General features: G+C 51.2%; 2 protein-coding genes across 8 annotated transcripts in view; one reads left to right on the top strand and one right to left on the bottom strand.

Annotated features, from left to right (window-relative positions):
• Nucleotides 1–19,562, top strand: part of Numa1 (nuclear mitotic apparatus protein 1) — a 79,052-nt gene extending 59,490 nt beyond the window's left edge. For 4 of the 5 annotated variants that reach the window (XM_021725043.3, XM_078046598.1, XM_021725042.3 and 1 more), the window contains exons 7-26: nucleotides 697–784; nucleotides 2,475–2,598; nucleotides 3,099–3,256; nucleotides 3,526–3,643; nucleotides 3,730–3,847; nucleotides 4,332–4,472; nucleotides 5,807–5,929; nucleotides 6,057–9,455; nucleotides 9,878–9,919; nucleotides 11,366–11,434; nucleotides 13,372–13,491; nucleotides 13,577–13,795; nucleotides 13,900–14,057; nucleotides 15,360–15,606; nucleotides 16,431–16,659; nucleotides 17,267–17,403; nucleotides 17,724–17,900; nucleotides 18,117–18,230; nucleotides 18,348–18,560; nucleotides 18,864–19,562. In XM_021725043.3, the coding sequence (XP_021580718.2) occupies nucleotides 697–784; nucleotides 2,475–2,598; nucleotides 3,099–3,256; nucleotides 3,526–3,643; nucleotides 3,730–3,847; nucleotides 4,332–4,472; nucleotides 5,807–5,929; nucleotides 6,057–9,455; nucleotides 9,878–9,919; nucleotides 11,366–11,434; nucleotides 13,372–13,491; nucleotides 13,577–13,795; nucleotides 13,900–14,057; nucleotides 15,360–15,606; nucleotides 16,431–16,659; nucleotides 17,267–17,403; nucleotides 17,724–17,900; nucleotides 18,117–18,230; nucleotides 18,348–18,560; nucleotides 18,864–18,875 (6,006 nt within the window). In that variant the 3' untranslated portion in view covers nucleotides 18,876–19,562. Of the gene's footprint in view, nucleotides 1–696; nucleotides 785–2,474; nucleotides 2,599–3,098; nucleotides 3,257–3,525; nucleotides 3,644–3,729; nucleotides 3,848–4,331; nucleotides 4,473–5,806; nucleotides 5,930–6,056; nucleotides 9,460–9,877; nucleotides 9,920–11,365; nucleotides 11,435–13,371; nucleotides 13,492–13,576; nucleotides 13,796–13,899; nucleotides 14,058–15,359; nucleotides 15,607–16,430; nucleotides 16,660–17,266; nucleotides 17,404–17,723; nucleotides 17,901–18,116; nucleotides 18,231–18,347; nucleotides 18,561–18,863 lie in introns of all 5 variants that reach the window. The other variant, XM_078046599.1, reaches the window with a different exon arrangement.
• A 298-nt stretch (nucleotides 19,563–19,860) lies between these two features.
• Il18bp (interleukin 18 binding protein) lies at nucleotides 19,861–24,536 on the bottom strand. Of its 3 annotated transcripts, none has more exons than XM_040284891.2 (6): nucleotides 22,778–24,536; nucleotides 22,380–22,463; nucleotides 21,753–21,959; nucleotides 21,023–21,146; nucleotides 20,678–20,942; nucleotides 19,861–20,553 (listed from the first exon to the last, which is right to left on the bottom strand). In XM_040284891.2, exons 2-6 carry the CDS (start codon nucleotides 22,414–22,416, stop codon nucleotides 20,428–20,430), a joined length of 759 nt encoding a protein of 252 aa, XP_040140825.2. In that variant the 5' UTR covers nucleotides 22,417–22,463; nucleotides 22,778–24,536; the 3' UTR covers nucleotides 19,861–20,427. The 3 variants fall into 3 exon arrangements, with proteins under 3 accessions (XP_040140825.2, XP_040140826.2, XP_077902741.1); XM_040284892.2 differs by having other exon boundaries at nucleotides 20,795–20,942; XM_078046615.1 differs by lacking the exon at nucleotides 21,753–21,959.
• Between the last annotated feature and the right edge of the window lie 8 nt (nucleotides 24,537–24,544).

The following is a 24,544-nucleotide window of genomic DNA, read 5'->3' as shown; positions in this document are numbered from 1 at the left end:
TCTCATGCCCAAAGATAACTGCTAACTTTTTAATTTTATTTTTTGGTACCAGGGGCACTTTATTTTTTCATTTTGAGTCAGGGTCTTGCTAAGTTGCTGAGGCTGGCCTTGAACTTGTGGTCCTCCTGCCTCAGCCTCCTGAGTTGCTGGATAATAGGCATGTTCCCACTGTGCTCAGCCAACTTGATAACTTTTTAAAGGATAGACTTCCAGGATTTTGTTTTTGCTTTTGTTTTCTTTTAATGTGCATATATGTAACTGTATGTGTGTTTTAACAATATGTTGCAATTATTGTGTGTGTGTGTGTGTGTGTGTGTGTGTAAAATTGTTACTCCATTTATCTCATTCTTTCCTCCATTTGGATCATCTGAAAGAGGCTGACATGGTTATATGTAAAAGCTTTCTGGCTGTATCACCTTCCTTGAAGTCAGTTAGGAAGTGAGGTTCATTAGGAACTCTTGACTCTGGATGTATCCTCAGGGGAGGCAGAAGGGGAAGGAAAAAGTGGGGTGAACATTTTTGTAACTGAGTGTCATAGACTAGGCCATGAGACTTCGGTCCTAGAGGACTAACACTGGAAGCCAGCAGGCTCCTGGGCTCAGGAGAACCTGGGAATAGCACTAGGGATGGAGCCCTTAGGCCCCCTCCAGAGGTCTCTTTAACACTTCAGTGATGTTCCTGTCCCCTGTGTTGCAGGCTGAGTTAGCTGTCATCCTCAAATTTATGCTAGACCATGAGGATGGCCTAAACCTCACTGAGGACCTAGAGAACTTCTTGGAGAAAGGTGAGTAGAGACACTTTTTTTTTTTTAAATTAATTTTGGGAATACTGTGTATATTTTTGCCTTGCAAGCCAACAATACCTGTTACCAAGAGATCACATTTTTTTTTAAGAGAGAGAGAGAATTTTTTAATATATATTTTTAGTTATTGGCAGACACAACATCTTTGTTTGTATGTGGTGCTGAGGATCGAACCTCGGCCGCCCGCCTGCCAGGTGAGCGCGCTACCGCTTGAGCCACATCCTCAGCCCAAGTAGAGACACTTCTGAGGTTCCCCTCATCTCTGAGCAGGGACTGCTGGGATTCTGGTTGTGGACAAGTGTGTGTTGGGTGGGGGACAGGTTGTTTCTGTCCCTGACACAGGAAACCGATTTGGTGCTTAAGAAGGGTGTATATAATGGAGCAGGTGGTTCTTGGGCCATGTTGCCATCATGTCAGTTTCCGCAGAGCTCCCTGCTGCCTCTTGGCAGTGGTTCAGGAGGGTGATCATGTCTACTGTTAGGGTGATCTCAACCCCTAACATACACGCTTTTTTTTTTTTGAGGTGGGGTCTAATTTGCCTGGGTTGACTTAAAATTTGTGATCCTCCTTCCTCATCCTCCAAAGTAACTGAGATTATAGGCACATACCCTCATGAGTGGCTTTTCTTTTTTTATTTTTTTAAAGCTGGGGATATGCAGTCTTTTTTAAAAAAGGTTTCTACATGGGAGGTAGGTATATAAACTAGTATGATTACGGATGTAAGTATGGAATATGCCTCATGCCTGGCTGTGCAACAGAGAGAGTTCTGCTGACCTTCTGATGAAGGGGTCAGCTGGCGATGATAAGAATCTAAAGACAGGTCTGGACAAGTTCTCTTCTGGGTATTAAGTTTCACCAAACTTAATTCATGGTTCATGAGACTTTCAGGTGAAGATGTTGGAAACATGAGTCTGGAATGCAGGAGAGGACTCTGAGCCAGATAAGAGTTTGATAAGAGCCAGATAAGCTGTCAGCATGTGGATGGCTGTGGAAGCTGTGGGCACTGTGAACAGAACCCTGGGGTCCTACTTGACCTCTGTGAGGAGGGGTTGAGAGTGGGTACAGGAGGGAGGTGAGTAATTAGAGGTAGGAGAGGACTGTGAATGTGGTCAGGGAACCAAGGGAAGAGAAGGTTTTGAGAAGGACAGCGTCCTGGTAGTGTAAGAGCTCAGTGTGGCAGAATTCTGAAGGAGGCCCATGGTTTCCATAGAAGAAGCTGATGGGGGCTGTGGGGAGATTCTGAGCAGGGCTCTCAACATGCTTCTGTGTGCTGACTTGAGAGAAAAGCGTGAGTACTTGGTCATTTCCGAACATGGAGGGCACCCTCATTCTGTTGTGTACTTTCTGAGCACTCATGCTCTGAGGAAGTGGAAGAACCTCTGGGGTCAGGGTCTGCCTGATGTCTCCCTCTAGTTTCTGTTGATTCACACCCCTTAAGGTGCAGTCTTACATTGCATGAAGATGCTGATCTGAGGGGCTGGGTTGTGGTTCAGTGGTAAAGCGCTTGCCTAACACTTGTGAGGCCCTGGGTTTAATCCTCAGCACCACATATAAATAAATAAAAAATAAAGGCATTGTGTCCAACTACAAATAAAAAATACATTTAAATAAAAGATGCAGCTCTGTAACTCCATTACTAACCTTTCTTGTTGTGTCTATTTATTACTCCTAGTTCCTGTCTCTTCCACCTGTTCCAGCACCATCTCTGAAGAGCTCTCCCCACTCAGCCACCAGGGCAAGAGGGAGGTTCGCTTCCTAGAGCTACAGAAGGTTGCCTCCTCCTCTAGTGGGAACAAGTATGTCCTGGGCCTTTCCTTCTGGGAAAGGGTCTCAGCATCCGTGCCACCTTTAGATCCTTGCCTTCTGAAGGCTCAGTTGACCAGCATGTTTCATCACAGGAGAGTGCAGATCTGGGATCTCTTCAAGTGACCCAGCACTAATTTGGGAACTGGTTGGGATCTGTCATAGGCAGGCCTTCCTCAAAAGCAGTACTCTGTTATGGTATCACCTTTTTCCTTAGACAACAGTAAAGTTCCTTCTTTCAGTGCCAGTCTGCAGAGGGGAAGAGTACATGTTTCCCTTCTACCCCAGCAAAGAAATTAAGGCATGGAGAAGGTAGAAGACAAGTTTTCTCCACATGTCCTGAGGCAAGAGGGAGCACTGCAAACATAACCCCTATGCAGGGGTCTCCCAGCCAGTGTCCAAGGCACCCACCCTGCACCCCCATAACTGACCGTTGCTGATTGCTTTGTATCTTGGGCTCTTACCCTGAAATCTGGGCCATCTTCTTCCTCAGCTTCCTCTCAGGTTCTCCAGCCTCTCCCATGGGTGACATCCTGCAGACCCCACAGTTCCAGATGAGACGACTGAAGAAGCAACTTGCAGATGAGAGAAACAATAGGGATGAGCTGGAGCTAGAGCTGGCTGAGAGCCGTAAGCTCCTCACCGAGAAGGGTGAGTGGCACTCTGCGATATGAGGGAATGGGCAGCATCTAGGATCTTCCTCCAAGGAAGCTCTGGATGATGGCTTAGCCTCCATATTGTCTCCTCTGCTGGCCTTGGAGCCTAATTAGAGTTCAGTCCTGGGATGACCTCTTGAAAGCTAGGTTCTGTCCTTGTCTGCTTGCTCCCGTTCCCCTTGATTGGATGCGGTGTGCCTGTTCCTGTGTCTCCTTGCATCACAGTCCTGTGTTGACTCTCCTCTCCTTCCCCGCTCGGGGCAGACGCACAGATCGCCATGATGCAACAGCGCATTGACCGCCTTGCTCTGCTGAATGAGAAGCAGACAGCCTGCCCACTGGAGCCCAGAGAGCTTGAGGAGCTGCGTGGCAAAAATGAGAAGTATGGCTCTCCCTCTTCTCTCTCACCCCTAGTCCTTCTGTGCCCCCAATGAGGACCACTGTGCTCACTGCATCTCTCCCTGGCAGCCTCACCATGCGGCTGCACGAGACTCTGAAGCAGTGCCAGGATCTGAAGACAGAGAAGAGCCAGATGGATCGCAAGATTAACCAGCTTTCTGAGGAGAATGGAGACCTTTCCTTTAAGGTTAGGGTGGGGCTGGCCCATGTAGGGAGGCTCCTGGGGCTGGGGTGATCTGGAAGGCTGGTTAAGAAGTTTGAGAAGACTCTCGGCACGTGGCTCAGGCTTCATTTTCTCCTGAAACCTGCGTACTTTGCCTCTTTCCTGTGCCATAATTGTCTCCTGCCAGTGTAGTAATTTAGTAACCCTAATTTTTTTTTTTTGGTAGTTGTAAATGCCTTTATTTTATTTGTTTATTTTTATGTGGTGCTGTGGATCAAACCCAGTGCTTCACACATGCTAGGCAAGTGCTCTGCCACTGAGCTACAGCCCCAGCCCCAATAACCCTAAATTTTGCTGTGTGGTCCTGAATTAGAGGTGTGTGATCACTTGTGATCGGTTCAAGAACTGGGAAGGATCACTGGATAAACCACACCCCTGGGCATCAGGTAGCAGATGGCAGCAGTGCTAGTTTGGGCCTTGGCTGATGGGATTTTCTCTCGTGTCTCAGCTGCGGGAGTTTGCCAGTCACTTGCAGCAACTGCAGGGGGCCCTCAACGAATTGACAGAGGAGCACAGCAAGGCCACTCGGGAGTGGGTGGAGAAGCAGGCCTGTCTCGAGAAGGAGCTCAGCACAACCCTGCAGGACAAGGTAACTCACTGCAGCAGAGTCAGTGCCAAAGTTTGGACCCCATGTGTAGAGCTGAGCTCAGCTTATTGCTTTGTTCTGCTGGGCCTTCAGGAAGGAAGCTGCATTCTGTTCAGGGTTTCATAGTGGCTGTAATGGAAAGATGTGGGCTTAAGTTCAGGACACCTTGAATCCTATTTGCTGCTTATAAGCTGTGGTTCTTGGACAAGTTAATCAATTTCTCTTTTCTAAGCATCCTTAAAGGGGAATAATAAATCCATCTCTAATCCCAGCAACATAGGAAGACCCCAAGTTTGAGACCAGCCTCAGCAACTTAGCAAGACCTTATCTCAAAATCAGAAATAATAAGGGATGGAGATGTAGCTCGGTCCTGGGTTTAATCCCCAGCCCTGGAATTAAAAAGAAGAGGGGTAATAACATCAACTACCTGCCTCATTAACTATTATGGGATAATATATATAAAGCACTTGCAACATGGTGAGGGGTAAGTAAGCTCTCATTGTGTTTGTTGCTATTTCAGGTAGGTTATTCCTTATCTGAAATGCTTGGGACTAGAAATGTGTCAAGAGATTAGAGTTTTTCTGATTTGGGAATATTGACATAGATTTTATGGGTTGAGTATCCCATAAAGTCTACATAAAGTAGTCCCAAATATTTGAGATACTCCAAAACCCAAAACTTTTTGAGCATCTCATTGGAGTTCAGAAAGGTGTGGATTTTAGAGCATTTCCGATTTTAGATTTCCAGATTAAGGATGTTCAGCCTTTATTATTTATTGCTGCTATTTTACCCAACTCTCCCACTTTTGTTAACCATGTAGCCCTTGGGCAAGGCACTTGGCATCTGGGCTCCAGATTTCTATCGGTGTAGAAAAGGGACAGTAACAACTCCCTCCCAGACTTCTGGATGGATTAGGAATTCAAAGATGCACCTGGTACCCAGCCAACAGTGGTAGGGAAGTGGGTGAGGGGGGCTGTGGCTGCTGCTAGTGTGGATATTAGGGGCTATTTTTAAATTGGTGGTTGCTTGGATAATCTGGGGGTCAATGCTTGTCTGAGAAAGGGGCTATGATACTTTATTTGGTCTCTTGGTACTAAAATTGTAAGCTCTGCAGCCTTGGAGAAGTAGTGTACACCCCACATTGTGACTTAATTTAGCTCAGGAACTAGGGCCAGAAAGTCAGGTCCCCCATAGGCTCAGCTCCATGGTTCCTGAAGTTTTTTTTCTCCAGGCCAGGGCATAGAGAGATCTTGGTATCAAAATGGTAGGGTCACATGTTTGATCATCTGGTGACTGTTCCACCTCTCTGTTTATATGGGTCTCTTGTTTATTCCCAGAAATGTCTTGAAGAGAAGAATGAAATCCTTCAGGGAAAACTTTCACAGCTAGAGGAACGTTTGGCACATCTGCAGGAAAACCCGCCCCAGGAGAAGGGCGAGGTGTTGGGTGACATCTTGCAGGTAGGAACACATAGGAGCAGCCAGTAAGACCTGCATGCTGGGGTTGGTTCCTGTGTTCCTCAGTTCTCAGAGGGGGCATGATGACTGAAGACTCCTGCTGATCCCCACTGGTCTCCTCTCTTACCAGCTGGAAACCCTGAAGCAAGAAGCAGCCACTCTTGCTGCAAACAACACCCAGCTCCAAGCCAGAGTGGAGACGCTGGAGAGTGAGCAGGGCAAGCAGGAAGCCCAGCTGCTGGCTGAGCGAGGCCGCTTTGAAGAAGAAAAGCAGCAGCTGGCCAGCTTGATTGCTGATCTGCAGAACTCCATCTCCAACCTTGGCCAGGCTAAAGAGGAGCTAGAGCAGGCCTCCCAAGCTCAGGGGGCTCAGCTGACCGCCCAGGTGGCCTCTCTGACCGCAGAGCTCACCACACTCAATGCCACCCTACAGCAGCAAGATCAAGAACTGGCCAGCCTGAAGCAGCAGGCCCAAAAGGAGCAGGCCCAGGTAGCACAGGTCCTCCAACAGCAAGAGCAGGCCTCCCAGGGCCTCCGCCACCAGGTGGAGCAGCTGAGCAGCAGCCTGAAACAGAAGGAGCAGCAGTTGGAAGAGGTAGCCAAGGAGCAGGAGGCAACCAGGCTGGACCACGCCCAGCAACTGGCCACTGTTGCTGAGGCACGAGAGGCCTTCTTAAGGGAGCGGGATACAGCTCGCCAGCAGCTGCAGGCATTAGAGAAGGAGAAAGCTGCCAATCTGGAGATTCTGCAGCAGCAACTTCAGGCTGCTAATGAAGCCCGGGACAGTGCCCAGGCCTCAGTGACACAGGCCCAGCAGGAGAAGGTAGAGTTAAGCCAAAAAGTGGAGGAACTCCATGCCCGCATTGAGGCAGTCCATCAAGAGCGGTGTGAGGTCCAAGCCCAGGTGGCATCACTTGAGGCCCAGCTGAAGGCGGAGCAGCAAAAAGCCATTGAGAAAGAAAGCGTGGCTCAGGAGAAGGGACAGCTCCAAGAGCAGCTCCGGACCCTTGAAGAATCCTTGAAGATTACCAAGAGCAGCCTTGAAGAGGAGAAGCGCAAGGCCGCAAATGCCCGAGAGGAACAGCAGCGCTGCATCTCTGAGCTGGAGGCAAAGTCCCAAAGCCTGGTGGAGCAGCAGAAGCAGGAACGGAAGGAGCTAGAAGAAGAGAAGGCTGGACGCAAGGGGCTTGAGGCCCGATTACAACAGCTTGGGGAGACCCATCAGGCTGAGACTGAAGCCCTGCGGCGGGAGCTGGCAGAAGCAATGGCTTCCCAGCGCAGGGCTGAGAGTGAGTGTGAGCAGCTCATGAAGGAGGTAGCTACCTGGCGGGAGCGATTTGAGGATAGCCAGCAAGAGGAGGCACAGTATGACGCCATGTTCCAGGAACAGCTAATGACCCTGAAGGAGGAGTGTGAGAAGGCACGCCAGGAGCTACAGGAGGCAAAGGAGAAGGTGGCAGGGATAGAGGCCCACAGTGAGCTCCAGCTTGGCCGACAGCAGAATGAGCTGGCCCAGCTCCATGCCAACCTGGCTAGAGCCCTTCAGCAGGTCCAGGAGAAGGAGGTCAGGGCCCAGAAGCTGGCAGATGACCTCTCTGCTTTGCAGGAGAAGATGGCTGCTACTAGCAAGGAGGTGGCCCGCCTGGAGGCCTTGGTGCGGAAGGCAGGTGAACAGCAGGAAACAGCCTCTCGGGAGCTACTGAAGGAACCCCCGAGGGCTGGAGACAGAGAGTCTAAGTGGCCAGAAGAGCAGCAGGGACGGCAGTTTTGTAGCACACAGGCAGCGCTGCAGGCCATGGAGCGGGAGGCAGAGCAAATGGGCAGTGAGCTGGAGAGGCTGAGGGCTGCACTGATGGAGAGCCAGGGGCAGCAGCAGGAGGAGCGTGGGCAGCAGGAGAGAGAGGTGGCACGGCTGACCCAGGAACGGGGCCGGGCCCAAGCTGACCTTGCCCTAGAGAAGGCAGCCAAGGCTGAGCTTGAGATGCGGCTGCAGAATGCCCTAAATGAGCAGCGTGTAGAGTTTGCTACCCTGCAAGAGTCACTGACCCAGGCCCTGGCAGAAAAGGAGGGCAAAGACCAGGAGCTGGCCAAGCTTCGTGGGCAGGAGGCAGCCCAGAGAACAGAGCTAAGGGAGCTTCAGCAAGCCATGGAGCAGCTGAAGACACAGCTGGCTAAGAAGGAAAAGGAGCACCTGCAGCCTGTAGGCGTGGCCAGTAGAGACGATGCTTCTGGTCCAGGAACCCAGTTGAAGGCTGCTGGAGAGAAAGAGTCATCAGGCTCTGAGCTGGAGGCACTGCGGGCAGTGGTGAGCAGGCTAGAGCAGCAGTACCAGCAGCAGCAGGAGAAGGCTGATGATCTGGTACGCAGCCTGGAGTCTGAGCGTGCCTCCAAGGCTGAGCAGGACAGAGCCCTTGAGACTCTTCGGGGTGAGTTGGAGGAGAAGGCCCAGGAGCTGAGGCATAGTCAGGCCACCTTAGCTTCAGCCCAGAGGGAGTTGTCAACTCTCCACACCAAGGTCCAAGACCATAGCAAGGCTGAGGAGGAATGGAAGGCCCAGGTAGCCCGGAGCCAGCAGGAGGCAGAAAGGAAGAGCAGCCTCATCAGCAGCTTGGAGGAGGAGGTGTCCATTCTGAACCGTCAAGTCCTGGAGAAGGAGGGAGAGAGCAAGGAGTTAAAGCGGCTGGTTATAGCTGAGTCAGAGAAGAGCCAAAAGCTGGAGGAGAGGCTGCGCCTGCTCCAGGCAGAGACAGCCAGCAGCAGTGCCAGAGCTGCAGAACGCAGCTCTGCTCTTCGAGAGGAGGTACAGAGCCTTCGGGAGGAGGTGGAGAAACAACGAGTGACTTCTGAGAGCCTGCGGCAGGAGCTGGCCTCACAGGCAGAGCGAGCTGAGGAGCTGGGCCAAGAATTGAAGGCATGGCAGGAGAAGTTCTTCCAGAAGGAGCAGGCCCTATCTGCCTTGCAGCTGGAGCATACCAGCACACAGGCCCTGGTAAGTGAGCTGCTGCCTGCCAAGCACCTCTGCCAGCAGCTGCAGGCTGAGCAGGCAGCTGCTGAGAAGCGCCACCGGGAGGAGCTGGAGCAGAGCAAGCAGGCAGCTGGTGGACTTCGGGCAGAGCTGATGCGGGCCCAGCGGGAGCTTGGGGAGCTGGGGCCCCTGCGGCAGAAGGTGGCAGAACAGGAGCGAGTAGCCCAGCAATTGCGGGCAGAGAAGGCCAGCTACGCAGAGCAGCTGAGCATGCTGAAGAAGGCTCATGGCCTTCTGGCAGAGGAGAACCGGGGTCTGGGAGAGCGGGCCAACCTTGGCCGGCAGTTTTTGGAAGTGGAGCTGGACCAGGCCCGGGAGAAATATGTACAAGAGTTGGCAGCTGTGCGTGCTGATGCTGAGACCCGTCTGACGGAGATGCAACAGGAAGCACAGAACAGTACCCGGGAGCTGGAGGTAATGACGGCCAAGTATGAGGGTGCCAAGGTGAAGGTCCTAGAGGAGAGGCAGCGATTCCAGGAAGAGAGGCAGAAACTTACTACCCAGGTAGGTGCCCAGCTCCACCACATTCCAAACATCTGGACCTAAGAGTGGGGACATGGTGGAAGTGGACCTCTGTACTCTGTGGCATCTGACTACCATGCTGCGATGTCTTGCCTTCCCTTGTTCACTGGGTGGCAGAAAAGGAGATGTGGCTGGTTGCTCTCCCCTCTAAAGAAAATACCAACAGTCTCCCCTTTCCCGTAAGCTTTGTCCTTAGAGAGCCAAGTTGTGGTGACCAACTTCTATTCCAGACGCACATTTGCACTGGAGGCCCCCAAAGCCACTGGGGGCCAGAAGCAGCCAAACTGGCATTTTTCACTTATTATAAGTAGTGCCTGAGGAGAAATGTCAGAGCCCAGTTGAGGTCAGCCTGGCCACAGAGGGGCACCCTTCTCACTGTCTCCATTGCTCCTCCCCGTGCACAGGTGGAACAGCTAGAGGTATTTCAGAGAGAGCAGACTAAGCAGGTAATGCCTGGGGTCCTTGATAAATGCTGGCTGCTTAAACGGTGACCAGTCTTGGTGCATGACCCCGGCTGCAGCTTGCCTCCATCAGCTCCTGTTGTGAACTGTTTGTGAAGGGGGCAGGGTCAAGCGTGGAATCCAGGCCCAGGCTGCCCAGGAGTAAGGTGTGCTGGGCCCTCCCTCAGGCCTCATCCCACCCATCCCAGGTCGGCCTCTCCGCCCTTATCTACTTTGTCTTATCTGCTTGTTAGGGATGAGGGGTGGCATAGGCTTCATGTTCATGGACCTGAACAAGTGACAAAACTGAATCCTTGTGATTCCAAAACTTCCTAAGACCTGTTAGTTAGGGATATTCAACTAAGAGGAATAGCAGAGTTACCTGTGGGCCCTGTTTAACACAGTGCCCTTTTGCCCCCCATAGTGTATGCCTTTCTTACAACTACAAAGGTGATCTGAAGGCAGCCTTCACAGAACAGGGAGAGTGGTGGGCTTAGCATGCCCACCTCGCATGGCATGGAGCTATCTAGAGCAGGAAGGCCAAGGTTGAGAGGATCAGACAAGGTCTGCACAAGATGGGATCATGTGGTCTGGCCGCCTCTCTCTCAAGGATCTCTGTGTTTCAGAGACGTCATGCCTGTGGAACTGCTGTTTAGTGAGAACACTCCTCTACTCCTTCCCAGTCACCTCAGGGCTTCTGAATTATTGAACCTCCCATTCTTCCTGTCACCTCCTCCAAGGAACCTGAGATGATTGGGGACAGTCAAAGTGAAAAGCAAACAGTTAACAATGGAGCCCTTGCTTCTCCCTTTGCTGCCTGGTCATGCCTGAACTCCTGGAACGCCTGGAGGAGTCAGGGCTGCTTGTGTCTGTTTTAATCCTTCCCATCCCTCTCCTCCCTTTCCTCTTCCTTTGTGGGAAAATGGGGGAGCTGGGAGTATGTGTGATGCCTTGCTCTTGTCTTCTAGCTGTCTGTTCCCCCAGTGCTAACCACAGTGGCCTCACCGCTAGCACTAGCCCTAATGGCCCATGGAGATGGGGAAGAGGTCTGAGCGTCTGGGGCTTTTGCTTTGGCAATTTCTGGAAAGAAGGAAAACTGGGTGTCCATTAATTATGTCTGCTAGAGGACTAGCCTAGGTCCCCTATTCCTGCCCCCAGCCTGGGAAAGTTTGGGAGCCTGGGAGTGGTGGCAGCAGTGGGGTGGTAGTGAGGTGGCAGCAGCTGCGGGGTGGACTAAATATGGGTAGATGGCCCTGTTACCTGTGTGAGGTTACCTCCTTCAGATTCTGCCAGCCAGTCTGGGCAGCAGGCCATTCCCTAACTGGAGTCTAGAGAAAGGATCCAAGTTCCTTCTATGAACTGTGGAGACATGTGTCTGGGGAAGTTCCCTCCTTTGTCCAGACATCCAAGGAAAAGCCTCCTGAGTTTCTCATCTCCTCTTTTCCTCCCCAGGTAGAAGAACTGAGTAAGAAACTGGCTGACTATGACCAGGCCAGCAAGGTGCAGCAGCAGAAGCTGAAGGTGGGCCAGCGGAGGGGATAGGCCTGGCTACTAGCTGCCTCAGGAGATTGGGAGAGGGAAGTGCTCTCTAAGCCGCAGGGGTATGGGGTCAGAGGAGGGGCAACTGGGTGCCTGGCAGCCTCAGGAGCTCTGCACCTGGCTCAGGAGTGCTACATATGCCTTTTGGGACCTCTTGGAGAAGACCAGAAAGGTTCCCATCCCTCTGGACCTTCATTGTCCACTACAACTGTTAGTCAACCTATGATTCTTTATATTTAAATTGAATTAAATAAAAAAACTCAGATCCTCAGTCGCACTAGCCACATTGCTCTTGCTCAGTCATTACATGTGGCTGGTGACTACTGTACTGGACAACACATGTACAGAGTTCTCCATCGTCTCAGGAAGTTCTGTGGAAAATGCTAGTCTAGGTAGTTTGATAGTTTCGGTTTCAGGGTGAGAGTGTGCTTTCTTTAGGTACTGGGGATTAAAACCAGGGTACTCCACCACTGAGCTGTATCCCCAGCCCCTTTTATTTTTTACTTATTTATTTTTATGGAGTGCTGAGGATCGAACCTAGGGCCTTGCACATGCTAGGCAAATGCTCTACCACAACTCTAGCCCCTTTTTTATTTTTTTGAGACAGAGTCTCATTAAGTTACCCAGGCTGGTCTTAAACCTAAGTAGCTGAGATTATAGTCATGCACTACCATGTTGGCTTACAATGCAATTAATCATTCTTTCAAAGCATTCCATCTTTTATTTATTTATATGTGGTACTTGAGCATGCTAGGCAAGTACTCTACCACTGAGCTATACTCCTACCAGCCCCTACGATTAACATTTTTAATGCTTTCAACTGTGTCACTTTCTTTGTTCTAATACTTGCCTTTTGCAGCTGCAGGCTTCAGAACCTTTGGTCAGAGGCAAAGGAATTGGGCATTAATGCATTGGGACTTGCTAAACCCCTAGTGGGTCCCAGGTGTTGATAGGAGCTCAGAGCATCATTTCTTCTGCTCACCTTCCCATACACCCTGCACCATGTTCTGATTACATGATAAACATACTTTTTATAGTCCTTTTTGAGCTTGCTCTGAGATAAGAGATGTAGGAGAGGCAAGAATGGGATGCTCTTATCGAGTGTCCAGCACTTGCTGGCATTGGAGGGGGAGAATCAGATGCAGGCCTGCTCTTAAGGAGGCAGTAATGACATCGAAATGAGATTCTGTAGGCTTTGGAGTCATGTAGACCACGCTCAAGACAGTGACTGCCATTTGGTCACTGTGACATGGTCAGTTTACTTAAATCTCTGCAGGGTTTCTATACCTCAAATTTTGAGGATACAGTTACTTTTTTTGGGGGGATACTGGGGATTGCACTCAGAGGCACTCGACTACTGAGCCACATCCCCAGTCCTATTTTGTATCTTTATTTAGAGACAGGGTCTCACTGAGTTGCTTAGCATCTCGTTTTTTGCTGAGGTTGGCTTTGAACTCGAGATCCTTCTGCCTCAGCCTTCAGAGCTGTTGGGATTGTAGGCACGTGCCACCGCGCCTGACAAGGAAGGCCCTCCTAAAAGGGGTTTGGAGAAGTGAATTCCTGTCACAGGAGAACTCATATCCCAGTGTTCTCAGAGGATTATCTTCCCTTCCTCCTTGGGGAGACTGTGTACGTGAAAAGAGGATGATACTTTGTGCCTGGTCTCAAGGCAAAGACAGGGCTGTCAGAAGCCAGCAGAGGTATGAGCTGGTTAGGAAGACTTCCACAGATGTGGACTTTGAGCATGTATGGTGTTTCCATAGGCTGTAGCTGGGGGGAGTGTGTGTACTGGGGGAAGGGGGATGCCTTAACATCCTCAGAGAATACTCAGGAGTCTGGAACACCTGTGGAGCCTGAGCAGCCAGCTAGAGAAGGTCAGTAGATTTGAGTGGAACAACCAGCCCAGCCTTTCTTCTCAGGCTTTCCAGGCCCAGGGAGGTGAGAGCCAGCAGGAGGCCCAGCGCCTCCAGGCCCAGGTGAATGAACTGCAGGCCCAGTTGAGCCAGAAAGAACAGGCAGCTGAGCACTATAAGCTACAGGTGAGATGCCCAGCTCTGGCCTGCTCTGCTCTTCCTACTGCCCTCTAGGCTTTGCCACACCCCACCTATCCCTCTGCCCACACAGATGGAGAAAGCCAAGACCCATTATGATGCCAAAAAACAGCAGAATCAAGAGCTGCAGGAGCAGTTACGAAGCCTGGAACAGCTGCAGAAGGAGAACAAGGAGCTGCGGGCGGAAGCTGACCGTCTGGGTCGTGAGCTTCAGCAGGCTGGGCTAAAGACCAAGGAGGCTGAACAGACCTGCCGCCATCTTACTGCCCAGGTGCGCAGCCTGGAAGCACAGGTAAGCATCTGGCTAAACAGACTCACCTCAGCTCTGATCTCTTGGACCCCTCTTCCCTCTTCCCTGAGCCCACACCTGCCCTAGGCTTTCTTTCTCTTTCCCAGGTTGCCCACGCAGACCAACAGCTTCGAGACCTGGGTAAATTCCAAGTGGCAACTGACACCTTAAAGAGCCGTGAGCCCCAAGCTAAACCCCAGCTGGACTTGAGTATTGACAGCCTGGATCTGAGCTGCGAGGAGGGGACCCCACTCAGTATCAGCAGGTCAGGAGACAGCCCTCCACCCTAAATCTATTGTTGACTGAGCACCTGCCCTTCAGAAGGCTGTATTCCAGATACTGGGCCAGGATGATAGTGAAAGTCCTATCCTTTTACTCTATTTTTTTTTTTTGGTGAAACTGGAGATTGAACCTAGGAGCACTGTACCATTGAGCGACATCCCCCAGCCCTTCTTTTTTTGAGATAAGGTCTTGCCAAATAGCCAAGGCTGGCCTCGAATCCTGGCCTCCCCAGTAGCTAGGATTACAAGTGTGCACCATGTCCAATTTCCAGCAAAGCATCATAGGTGTGATGACAGACTTCTGGATAGGGCACAGTGGGAAGGAAAAGCAGCAAGTGGTCAGGAAAGGCTTCAAGGCAGTTTTTTGTTCTTCTGAGTCTTAAAGGAATCCACAGGTATATGTGCTAGGTAAACAGGAGTGCATTGTGAGCAGAGGTAGAAAAGGAGGCTGGGAAGCTCAGAGGGCCTGGTTGGACTCCCTCTTGGAAGCTCGTGTCTAGACTTGATCCTAAAGGCACTGAGGAATCTCAGAAGGGTCAAAATTGAGGAGGTTTGCATTTTAGAAAGGTTTCAATAGCAAGTGTAAAAGTTTAAGACTGAAAATACATTTAGTGTTCTTACTAAACAGTTATATTACTATGTACCATTATTCTAAGCACTTCATTTCTTCTCCAGCAAATCTCTGAGGTAGCTTGTCATTTCTCCTTAAACACATGAAACTGGGGCATACAGGCCATTCATTTGTCCATGGTCCCACAGTCGTGGAGCTGGGGTTTGAACCTGGGCAGCCTGGCCCAAGTCTGTCCTTGCCACTACTCTGCTGCCTCTCTCAGATGCCATTCTTTATAAAGTCTAGGTAAGAGGAGGCGAGGTTGACCAAGGAAGGACATGTGCATGGAGAGGAGTGTGGAGAGAAGAGCTGCTTAGGCAGTGTGGCGATGGCTTGGCAGAAGGACGACTGTGTCTCTGTTCAAGGACTGGGGCCTTGCAAGTGTGTGCCCCCATAATGAAACAGGAGAAGCATGAGGAAGACCAGCCCGATGGGCTTAGTTTGTGAAGTAGCTGTGGCCTCCATGGGATATCTAAGCCCTAAAGAGCAGGCTTAGCCCAGAGACCCAGGAATCACTGGTATGGAGGGCTTAGAAGCCCCAGGAGTGGACTGAAGGCTGGGCCCAGGACAAGGGCTTTTCTGAACCTCTGCTTATAATAAATGCAAGAAATGGCCACTGGGGACCACAGTGATAGCCAACCCAGGAAGCATGCCTGAGCAGTTTTCTTTTCCACAGCAAGATGCCTCGTACCCAGCCTGATGGCACAAGCATCCCTGGAGAGCCAGCCTCACCCATCTCCCAGCGCCTGCCCCCCAAGGTGGAATCCCTGGAGAGCCTCTACTTCACCCCCATCCCTGCTCGAGGTCAGGCCCCTCTGGAGAGCAGCCTAGACTCCCTGGGGGATGTCTTCTTGGACTCTGGCCGAAAGACCCGCTCTGCTCGTCGGCGTACAACGCAAATCATCAACATTACCATGACCAAGGTCAGGCTGCTGGTAATAGGGCTCCAGAACAGTAATTCCTACTTCCTTTCATAGGCATCTTTCCCTTAGGTCCTCATTCAGGAATGAGGCATGATGACCAACCAGTTCCTAAAAAAAAAAGCTGAGATCCTAAGGGCAGTGACTTACTTAGGAGCTTTTCTGTAGAAAAGGGCAGAGCTGAATTTGACCCCTTGTAATTAACTCCCCTCCTGTTTACATTGATTAGCATTGATTCCTTGCAGGCTGAAAGGAGAGGACAGGGAAGTTGCAGCCCAGTCCATGCCTCCAGCACACTCTTGTGCAGCTGAGATGTGGTGTGGCCCCCAGTGGATGGCCTCCCAGGCCTGGGCTCTTGCCCTTGTTTTTCTCTGGGAGGAGAGGTGCCTTTATGCAGCAGGTGGCTCTTTGTATGCAAGGTGCCTTCCACCAAAAAGCTAGAGAAGTTATAGAAGATGGTAAAGGTCCAGGAATTGTGGACCCTAAGGGACAGCAGAGGTTGCAAGCCAAGGCTGAGTGTATGATGCATCTCAGGATCTGTGGGTTCTAGCTCTAGTTCACCTACTTCCTAGTTGAGATTTTGGGGGGCTAGTCACTTTATTTCTTTATACCTTACCTCTGAAATGGATTGATAACTCTGCCTGCCTTCCCTTAGAGGACTTCATGGAAAAAAAAAAATGGATAGAAAAGAGTCTTGATAGGCTCAGCATCTTATAAAGGCTTCCTGCTCATTTGTAGACATGCATGGCCCTTGAGGGGCAGTGGGATGTGGGGCTTCAAGGAGAGAATGGGAGGTGGCTTTATCAACACAACTCATACTCTTGCAGAAGCTAGATGTGGAGGAACCAGACAGTGCCAATTCATCCTTCTACAGTACACAGTCCGCCCCTATTCCCCAGGCCACCCTGCGGCCCGCCTCCTCAACTCAGTCTCTACCCAGCCTGGGCTCTCCTGATGATGGCAACTCAGCTCTGCTTAGCTTGCCCGGCTACCGGCCCACCACTCGAAGCTCTGCTCGCCGCTCCCAGGCCAGGGTGTCCAGTGGGGCCCCACCAGGTAAGAGGACTAGAAGTAGATCCTGGCACAAGAAAAAGAGGCAAGCTTTTAGAATCCCAAGGCTGGCCCCCTTGCTTCCTTACTGCTCTAGTACCACCTGCCTTTCTTCCTTGTAGTCTCAGACTCTCGTTTGTCCAGCTATGGTAATGCTGGGACAGTCCGAACCAGGGGTGCTCACACATGATAGTTACATGATAGTGACAGAGTTACCTGTCAGAAGCCCTCCTCAGCTGGTGATGGAAGGGCTAGCTTGGCCAGACGTTTCTTGGATGTTGTTGCTATTTGGGCTCCAGGAACTCCTTCCACTCCTCTAGGTATTAATTTCTGGCCCTTAATTAGTTTCTCCTGGGTGTGAGACACCAAGCTTTGACAAGTGAATAATATGTAATCCTATCCTCTGCAAACGACCTTCCCAGAGAGAGAGCAGCAACCAAGGCCTCATGATAGAAATGGTCAGCATGTCTCACTCCTGTCTCTGTAGCATTGGTATTAGATTTGAAGTCCCTGGGGAAGGTGGAAGGGAACACTAGCAGCAGAATCTGAAAGTATCAGGGCCAGTGGGCAATTTGCTGACTCCAGCTCCTGACAACTTTTTTGCCCTCCACAGGAAGGAACAGCTTCTACATGGGTTCTTGCCAGGATGAGCCTGAGCAGCTGGATGACTGGAACCGCATTGCAGAGTTACAACAGCGCAACCGAGTATGCCCCCCACACTTGAAGACCTGCTATCCACTGGAGTCCAGGGTGAGCCTTGGGGGTCACTGTGCAGTAACTCCTACACTCTAGTGTTCTGGGTCTCTGGCCTGCTGAGGAGGGTGACTACCTCATGCTTCAATATGGAATGGCCAGCAGCTGTAGAAGCTCAGGATTAAATCACTGTGAGTGGGTAAGGGTTCTGAGAGGAGTTTGTATGGAACTCCTGCCTATTTTTCTGAGGTACAGGTAGATAACAGGAAGGGGGACACCTTTTAAGGTAGGAAGAATTCAAGAAGTTCTGAGATAGGCCCAGTTCCTGTTCCATTTCTGTACAGCTGGGGCTCACTGGCAACTTCTACCTCCTGCAGCCTTCCCTGAGCCTGGGCACCATCACAGATGAAGAGATGAAAACTGGAGACCCCCGGGAGACCTTGCGCCGAGCCAGCATGCAACCAACCCAGATTGCTGAGGGCACTGGTATCACCACACGGCAGCAGCGCAAACGGGTCTCTTTAGAGAGCCACCAGGGCCCTGGCACCCCTGAGGTAGGTGACAGTGGCTTCTGTGTTTTGTTCTGAATAGCAGTGTGTTCAGGTCAGGCTCAGCTAATCCAGTTTGAGAAGTGAATTAAAGGGGAGGTTTCTTTCCAAAGGCCTGATGCATGGATGGGGCCATGGAAAAGGGAACAGGTTGACGAAGTCCACTTGGCTCTAAGAACCCAAGATACCTGGCTTGGGATGTCATATTTCTCTTCCCCACAGTCCAAGAAGGCCACCAGCTGTTTCCCACGCCCCATGACTCCCCGGGACCGACATGAAGGGCGCAAACAGAGCACTACTGAGGCCCAGAAGAAAGCTCAAGCTGTTTTAAAACAGGTTAGATTGGGATTGGAGGGGACAGAAGACACTAGCAAAGCCTTGCTGGCTGAGCCTTGGAGCAGCAGGCTGGCCGGGAAGGCAGCCGTGAATTCCCAATTTGACCTTCTCCCACAGGCTGACCGGCGTCAGTCAATGGCCTTCAACATCCTCAACACACCTAAGAAGCTGGGAAATAGTCTTCTACGACGAGGAGCCTCAAAGAAGGCCCAGTCCAAGGCCTCCCCCAACACCCGCAGTGGAACCCGCCGCTCTCCACGCATTGCCACCACCACAGCCAGTGCTGCCACTGCTTCTGCGGCCACTACCACCCCTCGGGCCAAGGGCAAGGTAGAGGCATTGACAGGAGCAGAAGCACAGGCCCTTTGCAGGGCAGCAGCCAGGGCAAGGCCAAGTCAGGCCACTGCAGATTTAAGAAGTGTCCCTGGGTCTGGTAATAGCAGCTTATTGTCAGAGAGGAGCTAGGTAAACCCCCTTCCCACTGACAGCACCCAGAGCTGCTTAAGTAGGGCCAGAAACTGGTAAATTGAAGCTAGATGTGTCCAGATTCATGAAGGAAGGAATCCCAGTCAGGTGTTTGGGTACAGGAAGGGTTTTCCACCATGTGACTCTCTCTCTCTCTCTCTTTTTCAGGCAAAGCACTAAAGGGCCAGTACCAGTGAGTGACCCCACCTGTGTACCCTGATGCTGACCTCTCCTGGTCCTTTTCCTTCTACTGTCCCTCTCAGTGCCTTCTCTCAGCTCCCAGGCCAATAGTGGCCAAACCCCTAGAGACAGTGATGCCTGCCCACACCCTGGCCTGTACCTGGACCTTCACAGAGCTGGCCCAGGAGGCTCGGAGCTTGGACAGTGTGGGCCCTCTCCCAACCTTGCCTCCTAATTTTTTTTGTTGTTGTCGGAGCTGTCAATTCTCTATTATAACCAGATATAAGGCTGGCTTTGAGTGGCTGTATCCTTGGGCCCAGCCACTCTACTCCCAGCCTAGAGGGGACCAGAGGAGCAGGCCCTAGTCTTTGTATCTCCCCGTGGCTGGGACTAGCAGGTGGTGGGGCCTTGCTCTTGAAGACTGGGCATGACCTAGTAGGAGCCCCTGCTCTCTTCCACAAGGGCACAGATGCCCAAGGAATGTTCTTTTCCAGGACAAATGGGCCCTGGGTCTCAGGGCTAGGGTGGGGTGGGGTGGGAGGGCAGCCTTAAACAGCAGCTCATACCCTACCTTCCCCAGACTTGCACTGGGGTTGGATTTGGAGTGATTGGAAGGTTTTTAAGGGCTGGGATGGATCTTTTTTTAAATGTTATTTCTTGTAAATAAAGTCTATTTTTCTCCCTTGAGTGCTAAGCAGCCTTGATCTGTATTGAAAGAGGGAAATCTAGGCTCCTTAGAGCCTTCCTCTGTCCCCAGGATCTTCCCATACTCCATTTCTGGCCTCTGTTCCTGAGGAATTTTTTTTTTTTTTTTTTTTTTGAGAGCCAGAGGCAAGGCTTCTTGAGGGCCTATGATCCTCTAAATCTGGTTTTGTTTTAAGGCTTCTAAGTGGCAGTCCATCTCTTCCCATGCTCCCTCCTGGGACAGGCAAAGTTCCTGTGAGCGGAACTGAGGTCTAAATGACTAAGCAGATGTCAAGATGCCTCCATTGAATAATCTTTTATGAGGACTTATTGTGAGTCCTGCTGGGGATGACTGGGGATCAGAAGCAGCCACTGTCCACTTCCCTGGGATAGTTCATTAAGGTGAAAAATAATATATAGATGTAGGCAACATGAAATCAATGCCACATGTGGCCAGAGCTGTGTGTGGCCATGACTGAAGAGGTGGCATTTCAACCAGGCTTCCAGGGTCACCTGTTGGAATGGCAAGGAAGACAGGACCAAGGGCGCAAAGGCACATGAGTGGGAGCCATCTTAGAAACAAGGAAGGGTGCTCAGGAAGGACATGTGAGTCTTGGGCTAAGGTTCTGGACAGGTCTTGAAGGTTTCTGAGCAGGAGATATGTGTGATGAGTAGGACATAGAAAAGCTAATGAGACAGGTGAAGAGAAAGGCAAGCTGGAGGAGGGAGCCTTAAGGGGAGGTCACTGGGATTTTCTAGGCGGGTGGGAAGGACGTTTGAATCTGAGAAGAGGAGCCGCTTGCTTGCCCACAGCCTGCAGCCTGCAGCCAAGACTTCGCCCTCCAGGTGGGAAGTATCCAGGCTCTGCTCACGGTGGTGCTATTCTTGGCCCTGTGCTCACTCTTGACCCTGCTGATGTGGGCAGCTGGGGACCTGGGCTCTGGCTGGAAGGTAGGGCTTCTTGAGAGCCAGGCAGGACCACCCTCGGCCCAGCCTGGAAAAGTAAAGGCAGACAAGGATCAGGGTTAAGGAATGGAAGGACATCTGGTCATTTTCCTCCAGGCCATGCCTCCCCTGCCCAAGTCCTCAAGTCCTTTTTGTTCCTGACTCAGGCTGACCTTAGGGAAAATGGGGGCATTAACTTGGAGGCTTCTCTGACGGGCCTTCCCTTCCTTTCTTCCCCACACAGAAGTGGAGCTCGACCTGTCCCTGGAGGCCTCCCTTGGGTTCCTCACCCAGAGCTGTGCCAGGATGATATGATGCTGGGCAACCTGCCCAGGGTCCATAAACACACAGGAGAAGATGGTGTTTCGCAGGGCAGGGCTCAATTCCTCTAGCACCAAGGATCTCCACAGTCGAGTGCTTTTAATTCCAGGCTCTCGACTGGAACACAGGAAGGAAAAGCTGTGTGTTGAGAGCTGCAGCGGGAGCCCTCCCTCCCGCTGGCCTCACCACCCTGTCACCTGGTGCTGCCCTCTCTCAGCCGGCCTGGGAGGTGCTCAATGAAGGAACCATTGCCCAACCAGTATAGGATGTTGAAGTCAGGGAAGCGACTGCAGGCAGTACAGGACAAGGTCAGCGTTCCATCTGGGGATACAAGTGGCTGTTAGCCCTTCTGCAGAGCAGGCTCTCCCTTCTCCCCACCCTGCCAGCTCCTCACGGACACATAAATCAGGAACCTGGAAGGCTGCAGAGAAGCCTATAAAGGGGAAGTACAGTTATCTAGGCCTATGCATGGGTATGTGGGGAAGGGTCCTAGGTCACGTATTCCACTTATGAGCTGCTTCTTCAGGATGACCTTTTCCAGTGCCCAGGCTCTGAGATTCTAGGCACCTAGGCCAAATGCTCAGTGCTAGCAGGCTGATGCTCTTCTGAGATGGCCAGAGGGAAGGCAGGCTCTGAGTAGAGGGGCTGCACCTTAGAGTACATTTACAAGCAAGGCCCTTGAGGTCCTACAACAATTCTGAGTCTGAATTATCTCTGTCCCTTTTGAAAGGGGTCGTCTTGGGAACTGGGCTTTGAGCCCACACCATGATGCCAGGTTGGGGGTCAGAATAGTGAGCACTCTGCCAAGCTGGCCTGGGTACTGATACACAGTAGGTGAAGAGTTAACTTTGGAGTCAACCCAACCCCATGGACAATCTCTACCCTCTGGCCACTGTGTCCTGGGATCCTAACATAATTGCTCCTTACTCAGTGGCACTTCCACTTCTGGCCAGGTCACCTCCAATGCTGGGCACCGCTTAGCTGGTGGAAGTGTTGGAGACCAAGAGGGGCTAGGGTCCTTGGAGATCCCAGCTGAGGCAGTGGCAGCTGTGATAGTCTGAGGAACAGGTGTGGCTCCAGCCAAAAGAGTGACGATGTGGAGATACAGAAGCAGTACCCACAAAGAACTGGAGTCTAAGGAGAGGACAGTCACAGAGTCAGCTCCTGTCTTGGCCAGAGATGGAATTGTTGCCTGGGTAAAGACTGTGACCCAGATTCAGGGAATCCAAGGGGCAGACTCCTCGGCTCCCACCCTTTAGGCCTTTGAATGAAGCACAAAGAAGCCCTCGAATGGAGCCAGAGCCACAGTATCTAGATAGAAAGTTAAGAGTAACAACACTCATGGGATGAGGATATAGCTCAGTTAGTAGAGTGCTTGCCTTGCAAGGCCCTGGGTTCAGTCCCCAGCAACACACACACACACACACACATACACACCCCAGTAATAGCACTCTTGACTTGGGTGGAATTCACCTGGGGTATAGATGGTAGCACTGCTCCATTCTGTTCACAACCCCCACCCAATTCCCCTCCATGCACAGCCCCAAGTCCCACCTGGTATCCAGTTCTGTCCCATGGTCGTGATGTACATGAGGAGCTGGCAAGCTCAGGTTCTATATATCTGTGACTTCTTCCTCTCTGGGGAAAGGTTAGGAATGGGGAAGTGTGGGTGACAATCACGTTTTCTCAGTAGTCTTTCTAGATCCCAGTCATACATGAGGATTTATGAACTCCACAGCTGGTCTTTGGGTCTGAAATATTCAGTGGGCTGCCAGGCCACTGCTATTACTCTGTCCATCTTTCCCAGTGACTCCCAGGCTGGAGCTCTGTCATGCAGATACAAACTGGGTATCACAAGTGACAATCTGACCCACCCAACTCTAAGATCTAGTCCAATCTTACCCCTGCATTAGGGATGTAGAAACAAGCCCCAAGAGGGACCAGGGACTTACCTAGTCACAAAGGAAGGTGATGCTCTCTCCACTGTCAGGAGTGGTTCTGAGAAGGGCAGGATGCAGTGAACTCCTTCTGGGAAAGTACTGCCCAGCACCCGTTTCACTTTCACTTTTGTTCTAACCAGGGATTCAAAGCAGGCACTAAGCCACTAAGAGGGGCAGGTACTGCACCCTCTTATGCCAATGCTCCAGGGCCCAGAAATGATCCAATTAACTCTTGGGCCCCTGTTCTCCAAATAGCAAACTGTTGTCTTATATCCATCTCGTTGCTCAGGTCACCTACGTGTGAACCAGATGATTCTCTCATAGATCGATTTTGACCCAGACAAGAGTCAGGACTTTGGTGTTCCCCTCCATCCTTCAGAGCCAGGTCTTTGTTTCCCGTTGAGCAGGCTTCTGCTTCCTCTTTTACATTCATACTGATAATCAAGGGGACAACATTTCTAGGCACTGGGAACCCCAAATTGGAACACCGATCATTTTAGGCTTAAGATGATCGGTGTTCCAATTTGGGGTTCCCAGCTTATCACCATCCTGGTCTTTCTCAGGCTCCCTCACCTCCAACCAGCTACATCACTCAATACCCTCTATCACACCCACAAACCCTCTCACTTCCCTTGTCCTAGTACCTTTGGCCAGAGCTACAGTTGAGGGTCACTAGTAGTGTAAATACCCCCTACCTGGCTCCCAAGAAGTCCTGAAGAGTCCTCCTTTTTAGAAGCTCCTTCCTCGGAGCTGCAAAGCCCAGTTCAGCTGTGTCTACCCCCATGTGCCACGTCACAGGAAGTACACCAAGAGTACTTTCCTCTCGTCTGCAGAAAATCTTACAGTCAAGCTTAACATAAGCTGAAAGCTGGCCCTAGGAGGAGGGGAAGGCACTTCCTGGTGAAACAGTGGCCCAACACAGGCTCTAGCAGCTTGGAGAGCTACATAAATATGATTCTGATCTCTGATGGAATAAAGGGAACTGGGGTTGTGGCAGGGCCAGGACCAGGGTTAGGCAAAATCTAAAGCAGTATTTACTCTCAGTGTTGTGCAAGGCAGACCAGATCCATCCTACAATGTATGCAAGTATCAAGTGGTGCAACAGCTCTGTCTGAGGTTTGTGATTTCTGATCAGGAGAGTGACAGCTGGTGATAATAGCCAGGGAGGCTGGGGAGATGGACTGGACTTAGAGGATGCATCAAGAACATAAAAAAATCAGACTCATATTCCTAATTTATGATGTCAAAAGTCACATCCTCTTTTTTTTCACTAGATGTCTAGTTCACATTTCTGCTCCTCTCAGTTCCTCCCTCTACCTTCTGCTGTTAGGCTTCTGGGAAACGCCTCACTGTATCTCTAGGAATTAGGTCCAGAGGCAAGACCACCTGGCAGAGAGAGGAGCCAGAAACTCCATATCGGTATGTCATCAAGACCAGAGGCAGGCCACTGGGGCAGTCATGGGACTCAGGACTAAGAATAAAAACAAACTTTGGCCTTGACTACTCACAAGTTTTCCATGGGATAAAAGTGAAAGAGTGATCTCTGAGCACTTCAACCAGTCCTCGTTCCCCTCTGATGGTGCGCCCACAGGTAGCATGAGCAGTGAGGTAATGGAAAGCCACAATTGGGTGAGAGTGGCAGGAGGAGGGTGGGTGGTGATAAGTACTGACCTCAGGTAGTGAGGATGGAGAGCCACCTCAGGCTGAAAGGGGACCCAATGACGCCCCAAGGCTTCTAATGTCACCAGTCAGAAGCCTAGCATTCTACCACTCCAGGGA

The sequence above is a fragment of the Ictidomys tridecemlineatus genome, chromosome 4, assembly GCF_052094955.1.
Source record: "Ictidomys tridecemlineatus isolate mIctTri1 chromosome 4, mIctTri1.hap1, whole genome shotgun sequence".
In the NCBI taxonomy this organism is placed as follows: Eukaryota; Metazoa; Chordata; class Mammalia; order Rodentia; family Sciuridae; genus Ictidomys; species Ictidomys tridecemlineatus.
This window is presented reverse-complemented; position numbering and strand designations above follow the sequence as displayed.

Bases quoted from the DNA above. Each gene is read 5' to 3' on its own strand.
- Il18bp (XM_040284891.2), bottom strand. From the start codon at position 22,416: ATGTACATCACGACCATGGGACAGAACTGGATACCAG. The intron at 21,960-22,379 runs GTGGGACTTGGG...TCCTCTCCTTAG, and splicing joins GGGACAGAACTGGATACCAG to ACTCCAGTTCTTTGTGGGTA. The intron at 21,147-21,752 runs GTAAGGAGCAAT...TTGTATCCCCAG, and splicing joins AGAAGTGGAAGTGCCACTGA to ATGGAACGCTGACCTTGTCC.